General features: G+C 49.4%; 1 protein-coding gene across 6 annotated transcripts in view; it reads left to right on the top strand.

The window, feature by feature from the left end:
- PRRC2C (proline rich coiled-coil 2C) overlaps positions 1-13,596 on the top strand; it is a 1,565,218-nt gene that overhangs the window by 1,380,299 nt on the left and 171,323 nt on the right. For all 6 annotated transcript variants that reach the window (XM_069641251.1, XM_069641250.1, XM_069641252.1 and 3 more), the window contains exon 30: positions 12,973-13,167. In XM_069641251.1, coding sequence (XP_069497352.1) covers positions 12,973-13,167 — 195 coding nt within the window. The remainder of the gene's footprint in view (positions 1-12,972; positions 13,168-13,596) is intronic.

Here is a 13,596-nt window from a genome sequence, read left to right as displayed (position 1 = left end):
ACTGAACCTGAAGCCCTGGCTCCTGCAGCATCAGATTTCGGTGGGTATGAGGTGCCGGCGGACTGCAGGGAGATCCTTGCCAGGGCGTCTTCGACTCTTAAGTGTGTTAATTATTTCTCGGGCGATAAGCCCTGGTCTCAGCCTAGTATGCGGCGCACAGCTGAAATGCTTATTTTAATGAGTCTATAGGTTCATTTTTCTTAATGATTTACCACTCATATCACATCCCTTCTCAAAATACCCCAGGTCACAATGGACCAGGAATCAGACTGGTTGGTAAGGTAATACTTATTTAAAATTCAAATCAAAAATATACTTTTGAATAGGGAGCAGCAATCACCAATGTGGTGACAATAAAAGATAAAAAGGTATGTGATGCACTTAAATTCACTTTTAAGCAACACAAAATATAAAACTCCAGAGCAAAGAACACTTTTGGCTTGTGGGGAAAGATAGCATTTAACTTAACATTTCCCCCTACAATATTCCTCAACCCACAAATAAGCAATCTAGTTAGATATAAGGAAGCATCAGGTATTCAGGAATAAAGAACAGTAAACAGAATTTCAATACAACCTTCCCTCCCCAAACAAGAGAGAAAAACAGCTTTGAAATCTTACACTTTAAAATGACATTTGAAAATGGCTGTGTAAAACAATGAATGTGTGCAAAAATCCTTAAATCAATACAAATTTCTATGGAAGCAACATTGGAAAGATGCTAACAATCATGAGCTATAGTTTGAGCAAAAGTAAACACCTTGAATCTTAATGGAAGTTTGAAAATAATTTCAAACAAAAATCACACTTGTAAAACTTTGCAGAAATGCGGATTCCTGCGTAAATTTAACCAAACAGTTTTTAAGAAAAACATGTAATACACTGATTTGGAGTGCGGTTTTAGGTTGGGGTGTAGCTATGGGTCTTGGGTATAATCCAGAGTTGAAATGAAGTCTCTACCTATTAAATTGAGTGAGTTATGCAATGTTGAATGAGAGGTGTTTTTGGAAAATAAAGGCGCAGAAAAAGAAAAAAAAATCAATTTTTACAAGGCTAGTTATGCTCTACACTAGGGCATTCAGGCTAGGTTACCAGATTGAAACACAGTAAGCTCTAGAGTTGATCCGCGGAACTAACCCTAGTACCTCCGTGCCTGCCCTGGTGGACCCAGTCCGATTACCCGAATGAGGATAAAGGGTTTAGGATTTCACAAGGCAAATTATTTAAAGAAGCTGGCACTAGCGCAAGGAAGCAAAGGCACGGTGGCAGTAAGGATTCCGACAATGTTACAAGTTAAGGTAAGGATAGGATGGTTTAGAGATTGTGATAGGACAAAGCAAGGCAAGGTAGGCGATGATATTCTATGCTTCCTATTAATACTTACAGTCCACTTTAATTTGGGATTTTGGACGTCAAGGGTTCTGGTCATCACACGGATTGGGTCTAACCAAGGACAGCAGGGCACATCTGGCGGGATAGGGTCAGCTAGGCGGTTCTAGTCACCTGGAGGGCACTGGACAGGCCCTTCTGATTTACTGGAGACTGGAGATCAGTGGGATGGCGAGTTTGCAGGCATGCATCCAGTAGTAGTAAGCCAAACTGGATCAAGATGCTTCCCTTGGGTTATTGGGATTTTTCTAGAATTTGACCTAGCTGAAAATGGAGTCAGCAATGCATAGGCCTTGGCTTTGTAAGGAAAATCAGGAATCGGGATCAAAGATGAAGAAACCAGGAACAAGACCAAACCCAGGAAATCAGGAATCAGTCCTCTGTGTGGCAGGTTCCCTTATTTATCATGCCAAATGACATCACTAAATTATATGGCAGGGGCGGGCTTACTACCCACACCCCTAATGCTAGGATTGTGCAGGAGCACAGTTTCCGCCTTGCTTTTCGCTGATTGGATAACAGAAAAGGATGTCCTGTTTATGGTGTTACTTTTACAATGTCCAGAAACCTCCCCTAGCCACTGGAACCAAAATCTAACTTTCCCACAAATACATATTTATGCATTTAGAACCTCCTGAGAAAATCAGATACACAGGTTACATATTTTGTGGGTCACATTTCAATCCAAATCCCAAGTCTGTTGGACCTGGTTTTGACTTTCTGCTACACTTTGGCAATTTTATCCATGAAAGAGTTTGCCTAACATTTCCCAATTTTGTACATATATGCGCAATTACCCCTGGGATATGTGTACACAATGTTATGCTTGCAACACTAATACTTGCCGCACAATTGGTCATTCTTTATATCTTCTGTTTCTTATGCAGTACTGTGTCCTACCAAGTCTTCAAATGAATAGCATAAAATTAGATTTAAAACTACCAACTTTCAGATTTTTCCTCATTCTTGTGGCAAAGTTAAATGTCTTCAAAGATCAGTTGCAAAATAGGCTTTTTAAACACCAAATGTCACTTGTCCGTTTTTTTTTTCTTTTTCCCAATTGTAAGCAAATGTCAATTCCTTTGAAGCAGAATGAGGGGCCTCTCTCTTGACTGAAGTTTCCTGCCTCTCCTACTTGAAAGGTGAGAGTCTTAGCCTGCTATTGTCTCAGCCTGGGGCAGTAGACGAATGTTTGATGATGACTGGGAAGTCCCATTGTCCTGGGTATTCAAAGCCTCCTGGCTAGCAATTAGCCTTTCCTGTGCCAGCAGTTTGAGGTGCCACCCTTTCTCAGGGCCAGCACTGGCAGAGCAGGTTTTTTCTTATATATAGTTTACCAACTTATCCTGGGTTTAGCTTTTCTCATTTTAAATCTTGCCTGAAACCTAGGAATCAAAACAGTTTATAGGAGTACTTTTCCCAGTAAGAAATATTTTTACATTTCTAAATGAGCATGCCTTTACACCACAACGTACTTTTAAATAGGCGAGTTTGCTCTTCATTCAGGAAAAAGCACTTTTAACTTATTTCTTTAAAATCGGTTTTCATCTTCAGCAAATCCACACTTTGGGCAGCTCTATTTCCTTCCTTGAGTGCTGGAGTTGTTTGCAGCATGGATACATGTATCATGCATCTGTTATAGAGTCTTTCTCTGGACAGCTGATTCTTGGTACTTGTTGCAAAGAAATAGCTGTGTTTGCCGTGGAAAATGAAAACCGTCCCTGGTTTGCTTTTCCAAAGATACTTTTGTTAGGGGCTGTCATTCAGATGAGGCCCAGTTCCTCGGAGACTCAAGAATGATCCTGGGCACTGCAGGGCATTTTTGATCATAGTGGTTCAGGAGGAATTGATGAATTTAGCACCAAACAGCACTTTGAAGGTTGAAAATATGATATTTTAAAGAGGCATTTTGGGTTTACAGCAAAGTAATGCTGCTTCGTTCCTTTGCTCCATTTAAAATGTTGCTGAGCACACTGGCACAGTCCTGCAGTAAGTACTCTGATTTACCCCACCTGAAATGGGTTTGGTAGGGTAGTGCAGCCATTTTCTGGTTGTGACTAAACGCAGTTTCGCGATCTTGGCACGCACAGGGGTCTGCGCGGGCATTTTGTGCTGTTTGTTGCACCAATGCAGCAAAGTGATGTAGTGAAGCATAGCTGAGTGGGTCAAAATATCCCACAAGTGCTACGGGCACAAGTGGAAGCGTTTCACGACTTGGTACTGGTCGCAGAAGATTAACCATCTGACGGTCACCCTTTCTTACCTGTTGTCGTTGGCTAAGTCGGTGCTGGCGCACGCCTCCATCAAAGTGCATCTGGCAGCTATCTCCTGCGACACCAGCTCTCTGGGATGGTCTTCTCTTTGGTCGCACCGTTTAGTGAAGGAGTTCATTAAAGGACTGTTCCAATGGTTTGCTTCTGTGAAGGCACCTGCCCCGCGTGGGAACTCAACGTGGTGCGGACTATGCTTATGGGTGCCCCCTTCGAGCCTGTGCGTCAATTTCCTTTCTTGGAAGACCGCTTTCCTTGTGGCCATCACCTGACCGAGGTGAGATCCAAGCCCTGTCCTGTAAGCGGCCCTACTTGACTTTCCACGAGACAAGGGTGGTGCTGCGGACTCACCCCTCCTTCATGCCGAAGGTTCAGTCGGAATTTCATCTCAATGAACCCTTGGTGTTGCCTGTGCGTTTTCCGACACCTTCGTCGTGGGTTGAAAGGACTTTGCACTCAATGGATGTGGCTCGAGCGTTGAAGTTTGTGTGGCCCACACAGTGTTTCCGGGAGACTTCTCAGCTGTTTGTGTACTTGGATCCTATGAATCATGAGAAAGGCCTTGTCCAAGGCTTCCATCTCCAGCTAGCTCTCCGGCTGCATCACCCATGTCACCGGTTGGCAAACCGACCACTGCCTGGCCATCCGAGAGCCCACTCTACCAGAGCGATCACTGCGACGACTGCATTCCTATCTGGTATGCCCCTGCTGGACATCTGCAGGGCTGCTACATGGAGGTCTATGCACACCTTCACGAAATTCTACTGCGCCGGCAGGTATTTCAGAGAGGAGTCCAGAGTCGGCCAAGAAGTGCTTCGCAACCTGTTCGCTTGAAGGTGAGCCTGGTGAGGGGGTAAGAGTAATTGCTTCTTTTGAGCCTTGCCACCTCCCTTGGTTGTATTTTGTATTTGTTTAGTGTTTTATTATTTGTATTGCGCACCAAACCCTGAGGTAACTGGGCGCTTGAAAAACTTGGAGGATACAAACATAGTAAGGCAGACAGGTTACGATCAAGAATGGAGACAACAATAGGGACCCTGGTTACAGGTAGGTCAGTTAATGACATAAGGAGATCATGCACAGTAGTAAAAACGAAACAAGATGTTGATCAGTGGCATAGATGGACTGTGGTTGGCTAATATGGCGATTATGTCTTAGTGAGAGGCTTGTTCCTCAGCCAGTTTTTTATGCCCGCTTTAAAGGTGAGGAAGGACGTTTCTCCAGCATGGGGTCTGGCATGGATTCACATGCTCATGAATATTCCCCGTCGTCAGGCTGGGAATCCTCGGTAAAGAAAAAATCAGTATCAGTTTGTTTATGATCTGTCTTTCTTAGTAGAAACCAATCACTGATCTCTGAGTCATACTGCCCCAGCCAATGACTGCCCTCTCCCTAAGCCCCGCCTCCGGCAGCCATCCTCAGATTTTTACCGCACGCCCAAGTGTTGGGAGTCCTCGTGTTTAGCTCTCGAGTTTTTTACTGCGTGTTCACGTTTTTTCAGGAGAATTTCTCATTTTTTTGGTTTAATCGAGCCTCAAGCTCCACCGTTTCTACTTCCGATAACGCAGACCTGTTTCGGAATTCTTCTACGCCCCTCAAGGGTGAAGTTTTCGTCGAGTTTACACTTCTTGGAGGATTCCGGAAGATCTGCAGTCTACCTCAACGTACATGGCCCAGGACAAAGGGAGCTCGACACCCGGATCCAAGCTGTTGAGGAACTGCCCTGGATGCGGATTATATAACGTTTTCAAGGAGGACGAGCATTTGCAATGTCTCTACTGCCTCAATGGGGACAAGACGCACTTGGAGAAGGACTGTGCGTTCTGCAAGAACCTTTCGGGAACGGACCAAACAAGATCGTCGTTCCCACCTCGCCACCTGGCTGGAGAAGGGCACAGCAAGTGAGAAGGCGAAGAAGAAGTCTGAGCGGGCTTCTAAGTCCTTTGAGGGCGCCCCCGGCGACGGGGGCCCAACAGAAGGCAAAGCACCGCGAGCTCCAGGAGCGCCGAAAGGTCGGGCTCTTCGGTTGCCAAGCAGGGCGCTACTTCCCCGGCACGTTCGACCACGAGCCAGAGCTCTGGTTCGGGGAAGAGGAAATCCGAGAACCCGGGTAGGCCGCTGGAGCGGACCCGGTCGATCTCAAAGGGGGAGCGAGGCGTTGACCCTCCCCCCAAGGCGAAGGCCCAGGACGCACCTAAGGTGGTGAGGGCCTTGATCCACCCGGCTAAGGCCTCTACCGAAGTGGTTGCTGCAACCCTGGCGGAGCCGGCTGAGACTACACCAGTGGAAACGGCCTCTGGGCCCAGAGTATCCCTGCCGCCGCGGAGGGAATCCTCTTTCCAGTCCATCGCGAAGACCCCCGTGAAGCCCCTGACTGAAAGAGAGCAGGGGCCATTACAGACTCGGAATCAGCGTCTGAGGAGGAACTGGTGGAGACCGAGAAGGGCCTCAACGAAAGGTCCATAGACCTCAACGAGAAGTTCAAGAAGGTTCGATCCCCGGGGACGGTCCCTGCTGACGTTATCGAAGATAGCGACGACGAACAGGGCCCAGTGGAGCGGCCATCCCGTCCGTCGCAGCCATTGCCCGAGCCTGCCAGCCATTTTGTTGGCAATCCTATACTTATGTACCGAGATAAGGACGAGATTACCAAGCACCCCGACGGAGGAGCCAGAACCAGGCCCGTCAGGAAGCCCTCCGAGCAAGCGGAGAAGAGTCCACCCCTCTACGCCCTTCGTGCCTGCGAGACCGATGGACTCCTCATCCCCCTCGCCGGGAGAGGATACGGCGACAGATACGGTGACGGAAAATGACGGCGTCCCCAGCCGACGAGGTTGGCTCTTTCCACGCCATGATAACCAGGGCATCCAAGCTCTTCCAGCTCTGGGCTGAAGAACAGAAAAAGTAGGGGTTTCTGTACCAACAACGAGAGGCTAAGAGGAAGACGGTCCTCACAGTGCTTTTACTCGACGACATCTGGGACGAGGGGCTTGCTGTCCTCAAGAACCCTGCCACGACACCCACCAAGAGGGCCAGGTACGAGAAGAAGTACCGAGTCCCCAATGCTGCCCCCTTGTGCCTCAGGGCCCAGCCCACGCCAGACTCGGTCGTCTCGGCAGCGGCTAAGAAGAAGGCAGCGGGCGCGGTGGCTTCATCTTCCACTTCCCCGCCGGACAGCGAGGGTAAGAAGTTGGACTCTATGGGACGACGAGTCATCTCATTGTCGGCGGTGATGACGATTAAGGCGGCCAATGCCTTAGCGATCGTGGCCCGCTATGACAGGGAGCTCTGGTTCAAGATAGCTCCCCTGCTAGATTTCCTGCCCGATGACAAAAGGGCGGAGGCCCTAGAAATTCTGCAGGAGGGTGAGGTGGCGTCGGATCACGCCATTACGGTGGCAACGGACATTGCCAATACCGGATTTCTCCAACTGGGCAACGGAGTTTGCCTCAGACGACGAGGATGGCTCAAGGCGACAGACTTTCGCCAGGACATCCAGACCAGAGTGTTGGACATGCCGTTCGACGGCAACAACCTCTTTGGTAAGGCGGTGGATGAGTCTCTACAGGCCATCAAGACCGACTCGGAGACGGCCCGGGCCCTTGGGGTACTTCAGCAGCGACGGCCCTTTCGGAGCCCTGGAGGCAGACAGGGTGCCTCCAAAAGATTCAGCGGTGGCTCCTCCACCTACCGCCAGGCGGCCCGCTCCTCTTCCCAGGAGGCCTACAGAGGTCGCGGCAAGCAAGGGGGTTCCCGCCCTCGGCGGCAAGGCCGCTTCCAAGCAAGACTGACCCGGCTGGGTTGTCGGGCCCCCACCGAAGCACCCCAGTGGGAGGCCGGCTGACGGAAGTTTGTCAGAGTGTGGGAGTCCATCTCCACCGATCGTTGGGTTTTGGACACTCTGGCCAACAGGCACTCGCTGGAATTCCTAAAGAAGTGCCCTCGCATTCCTCCCGTGGCCAGGAAGGAGAAACACGTTCCTCAACTGCTGTTGGAAGTAAAGGCGATGCTCAAGAAAGGTGCCATCAAGCTCGTCCCCAGGAGGCTCCGGGGCTCTGGAGTATACTTCCTCGTCAGAAAGAAGACAGGCGGTTGGCGCCCCATCCTAGACCTGCGTCGGTTAAACAAATACATCAAGGCGCAGAAATTCAGGATGGTCACCCTCTAGCACGTGCTGGGACAGCTGGAGGAAGGCGACTTCCTATCGTCGTTGGACCTGGAGGATGCTTACTTCCACATCCCCATTCTAAAAAGGCACAGGAAGTTCCTCAGGTTCGTGGTTCAGGGACGCCACTACCAATTCAGATCCCTACCGTTCGGCACCCAGGGTTTTCACCAAGTGCCTGGCACCAGTGGCGGAGCGGCTGCGCCTGCAGGGGATCCACGTCTACCCCTACCTGGACGACTGGCTAATCCGGGCAAGGTCAAGGGAACTCGCCGTCGATCATACGGCGAGGACCGTCCGGTTGCTCATGGAGCTGGGGTTCTCCATCAACTACCCCAAATCCCACCTGGTTCCATCGCAAGTAGCACTGTTTTTGGGGGCGAAGCTTGATACAGTGGAGCAATTGGCCTCCCCTTCAGAGGAGAGGACCAAGACCATCCTGGGCAAGGTGCGGCGCCTGTTAGCCACGGACGTGGCCAGGGTGAGGCCCATCAAGTCCCTTCTCGGGATGATGTCCTCATTCATCTACCTTGTGCCCCTGTGCAGACTTCGGATGCGTCCGCTACAGGAGTTCCTCGACGCCTGCTGGTTTCAGGCGAGGGGTTGCTTCGATGACAGGATCCCCCTCAACGAGGAGTTCCGTCGGGCGATCCTATGGTGGGGCACCCGGGCTCACCTCACGACGGGCACGGACTTTCAAACCCCGGCATTTCACGAGACGGTGACTACAGACGCCTCTCTGGAGGGTTGGGGGGCCCACACCGGAGATCTCCACGCAAGAGGCCTTTGGCTCCCGGAGGAGAGGTCTCTTCACATCAACTACACTGTTCTGGGCGCTCAAGTCGTTCCTCCCGTCCCTCAAGGACAAAGTGGTGAGGATCTTCATCGACAACACCACCATGATGTTCTACATACTGAAGCAGGAGGGCACCAGATCCCCAGCCCTATCCAAGGAGGCCCAGGATCTGTGGCACTGGGCAGTCGCCCAGGGGATGTTTCTGGTTCCCTTCCACCTGGCAGGAATAAAAACACCATCGCCGACTCACTCAGCAGGGAGCTGCACTCGTGCCACGAGTGGGGAACTGCGCCAGGATCAAGTGGATCGACTCTTCCAACGATGGGGCAAACCCCAGATCGACCTGTTTGCGAGGGCGACAAACTCCAAGTGCCAGAGGTTCGCCAGCAGGTTCCCACAGCCGAGGAGCATGGGGGAAGCTTTCTTTCCCTTGGGATGGCCTGTTTCTATACGCATTCCCTCCATTGCCGTTGCTGCTCCCCCTCATCAACCAGCTCAAGAAGTCCAGGTGCAGGATGATCCTCGTCGCACCGGCATGGCCGAGGCAGGTCTGGTTCCCGGACCTTCTGGACTTGTCAACGTCCCCGCCAGTCAGGCTGCCGGCAGACGCGGATCTTCTCTCCAGAGAAGGAGCGCCATTCTCCACCATGACCCACAGTTGCTGAACCTGCAGGCCTGGCTCCTGCAGCACTAGAGTTTGGAGGGTACGATATCCCGGCTGATTGCAGAGAGGTTCTTGCAAAGGCCAGGCCGTCCTCAACTCTCAAGTGTTACGGTCATAAATGGAAGAGGTTCTCGGTCTGGTGCCGTGCACAGATTAAACCTCTGCGAATTACAGCCTGTCAAGTGCTGCCGTACCTGCTGTCGCTGGCCAAGGCTGGACTGGCTCACGCCTCCATAAAAATACATCTGGCTGCTATCTCCCGATATACCAGGACGACGGGACAGGCGTCCTTGTGGTCTCATCGCCTGGTGAAGGATTTATGAAAGGACTATTCCGATCATTCCCGCCGGTGAAGGCTCCTGCACCGGCGTGGGAGCTTAATGTGGTGCTGACCAGGCTCATGGGGGCCCCATTCGAGCCTATGCATTCGGCACCTTTGAAGTTCCTGTCATGGAAGACCACGTTCCTCGTGGCCATCACCTCTGCACGACGAGTGGGAGAGATCCAGGCCCTATCTTGCAAGCCTCCATATTTGACTTTTCAGGACACGAGGGTGGTGCTGAGGACGCACCCCTCCTTCATGCCCAAGGTTCCCGTCGGACTTCCACCTCAACGAGCCCTTGGTGTTACCAGTTTTCTTTCCGTCGCCTTCGACGCCGGCCGAGAGGACTTTGCACTCGCTGGATGTAGCTAGAGCGCTCAAGTTTTACGTGGACCACACAAAGAGTTTTCGGAAAACTTCACAACTGTTTGTGAACTTTGGGTCTGTGAATCAAGGGAAGGCTCTCTCGAAGACTTCCATTTCCAGATGGCTCTCCGGCTGCATCATGCAGTGCCACCGGTTGGCAAACCGACCGCTGCCCGGCTGTCCGAGAGCCCATTCGACCAGAGTCATCGCTGCTACCACAGCGTTCCTGTCTGGTGTGCCCCTGCTGGACATCTGCAGGGCTGCTACGTGGAGGTCGACGCACACCCTCACTAGATTCTACTGCGTCGATCGGGACTCCAGGGAGGAGTCCAGGGTCGGCCAAGCAGTGCTGCGCAACCTGTTCACTTAAGGTGAGCCTGGTGAGGAGGTAAGAGATGCTTAATGTTGAGCCTGTTGCCACCTCCCGTGGCTGTGCATGTGTATACTGCTATGTATTCTATTATTCATGAGCATGTGAATCCATGCCAGACCCTCCCACCTACCCCTCTGCGGCTCTTCACTTGGTCATACTGCCACTTGTGCTACCAAATCTGAGGATGGCTGCCGGAGGCGGGGCTTAGGTAGAGGGCAGTCATTGGCTGGGGCAGTATGACCCAGAGATCAGTGATTGGTTACTACTGAGAAAGACAGATCAGAAACGAAACTGATACTGATTTTTTTCTTTACCGAGGATTCCCAGCCTGACGACAGGGAATATTCATGAGCATGTGAATCCATGCCAGACCCATGCTGGAGAACAACAGTTACAGGTAAGTAACTTGTTCCTTCCTGCCTAAGAAGAATGGGGATAGCGTTCCATCGTTTGGCATGTTCCATCGTTGTGTATGTATGTACTGCTTGTTAGGGAGAATTCTCATAAATGTGCTAATTCCCTTCACCTTAGAGACACCCAGCAACTTTGCTGGATTTTGAGGATGTGTGTTTTACATTTGTGTTCTCTGATTATGGAGTTTTAGATAACTCCATAGGCATTATCTTTACATGTGTGTTACACAGCACCCTCAGTGCAGTGACACAGGGATATCTTTTTAGACTTCCCAAAGATTTAAATACCTTCTCTGGGATAAACTACTTTTTCCCAGAGAATGTAAAGTGAAATTGACTTGACTAGTCTTTCCAAATTCATAGACCCAGCACACACAATGGATTGCTGGAGGGGTTACATGGTATCCCCTGTGTCTAAATACTCATGTAGCTGTCAAATGCTACCCTTTCCTATTGAGAAGGCTGCTGGCAGTGGTTTTACAACAAACTACCAAGTTTTTTCCCCGACAGCGAACACCGGTAGCATCACGGGAGCCATGTTTTTCAAGATGGCGCCTTAAGCCCCTTTATTTAAACTGGTCTTCTTTTTTCGCCATTTCCTTTTGGAAAGGTCCTTCTAGTGTTTGTCTCTGCACGCCAAACCAGGTTTGGTCCCTTTGTTCGTGTGCCTTTAGCGGGCTTCAGGACTGAAGTCCGCCCTTGGCGTCCGAGTGTCTGGGGTGGGCAGGAAGTGAGGGAGGTGCCCGAAACTCCCTGTGCTTATTCTCCTAGGAGACCCAAATGCACTCTGGCTTGATTGGCTGGCTGACTGTCTGGCAAGGATAGCCACCCTGCTGGGTGAGTGACAGCTAGGCTGGAATGAAAGGGAGAAAATGGTTTAAAAGGATAGTCTCTTGGACTGGAAAGCAGAGTCGACCACTGGAACGAAAGAACCGAAGACGAGCTGTAAGAGGACAGCTGCTGCAACTCCTGGACGATTTCTTCCTTTGTGTTGGTGGGACCAATCGACTCATAAGGGACCTGGATACCATTCTCAAGGCTGGTTAGGATTAACCAGGGAGAGGGACACCAGTTTGTGTTCTTGAACCTACAGCAACTGGAACTGAAGTGACTCCATTTTGTTTGCTTTCTTCAACGCTGCTGTGCAGTGCATGAGTCCCCCGACGTCCTCCCTCTTGTCCCCACGACTGAGGCTCAGGAATAGCGAGATCTGCAGGAACTGTCAGGAACCACAACTTCAGTATCATTTGTTTCCTCATATAAAGGTACTGTGCCAACCCGATTGAGAGAACGCCACTCTCGCAGTGAATGTTTGTGAAAATTTCCCAACTCGCCGGCCTAATCAGCTTGTGACCCCACAAATGATTCTTTTTCGCCTAAACTACTACTGAGAACATTTACAAGGACTTTACCGTTTGATACCAGAACTGCTCTTTCCTATCCAGAACACTAGCCCATTGACTTTGGCCTGGTCTTTTGGCTTGAATTCAACTCTTCTGGTGAACTGAAGCTATTTTCACTGCCTAGAAAGTATATGTAATCTATTCTACTTACTTTTGTCCTTTTTACTCGCTGCTAAGTAACTGAACTGCCATTTTGCTCCTATTTCAGGGGAGCTCAAATTTTGTATTGAAGTGTATTGGTATATAATAAGTTGTCTTCTTCTAGTGAAATGTTTTATAAATGAGTGTGTAATAAATTAATATTTGTTTTACCAAGACACCGTGAGTATAAGTGTCTACTTGAACCACTGTGATTGAAAGTACTCTGTGTAACTACTTGTACTGCTCACATTGAGTCTTGAAGTAAGCCTGGCTGCTCAGCTCACTACCAACAAACTGTGTGGTACAGACTTATACAAAAGGTTGGTCTTCCTTACACCTGTAATCCTAATTGTGTGTGGTAGCCCCAGGGGGTACTGCATGCAATTCTGCCCAACAATTGCTGCTTCACGTTCCAGTGACTTTTGGCAGTATTGTTTATTTCTGATGGCTGGTGCTTGTTGTCCCTCTGCTCAGATATGGCCAACTGTGTAGATGACCATAATGTTGTCATAGATAACTATTGCATCATTTTAGGCAGCCATATTGTAATCCACATACAATGCAAAATGTTTTATTAAAATCAAAACTTCCATATTGACGGAATCTAAAAGAAGACCTGGAAAAACATAAAATTAAATGCACCCAAACCCCTTTCCCAATTTTTCTTTTAGTGGCGCTATTTGAGTCAGGTGAGAGCCGGCCCTGAGCTGACATCTGCTCCAGAACGAAAGTGGCTCTCCCAGTCTATGCCTGCCGAGTTTGTCTGCTTGCAAACAGGCCGAACTGATTCTGATGCACCGTTAACAAGTACTGGGCAGTCCTGCAAGAATGGCATGCAGGGCTTGTTCTTCAATCCTTATCAAAAGGTAGGATGGTGGCAACAGATTTGGGTGTGCATAGTTTTCTTAGTGTGGAAACAGAATACACATTACTTTGTTTGAAGCAACATATATTCCATATTTGCGATCTTGCAACAAGCTTCTAAACATTATTTTTTTGAGCTTTTGTGTTTAAATCAGGAATCTTTTGTGTGAAAAGAAGTTGTGAAAGTCCCACAATCCACTGCTATTTATGACTTTGGTGTTGGGCAAGAGCCATGCTCTCATTCAGTTGTGAGTTGAAATGTGTGATCCAATTGAAGACTGTAAATAAGTGGGAAGAACACATTGGTGGAAGAAACCGTGTTGGGGTGAACAGATGGTCTTTTCTTTTCTCACCAACCAATATGTCTTCTCAACATATTCTAGCACCAGTGTAAATATGCAATCACATTCCAGTTCTAGCATATGTGCGGG

The sequence above is a fragment of the Ambystoma mexicanum genome, chromosome 1q (assembly GCF_040938575.1).
Source record: "Ambystoma mexicanum isolate Mex_15411 chromosome 1q, UKY_AmexF1_1, whole genome shotgun sequence".
NCBI lineage: Eukaryota > Metazoa > Chordata > Amphibia > Caudata > Ambystomatidae > Ambystoma > Ambystoma mexicanum.
The sequence above is the reverse complement of the archived record's forward strand: the minus strand, read 5'-3'. Positions and strand labels throughout refer to the sequence as shown.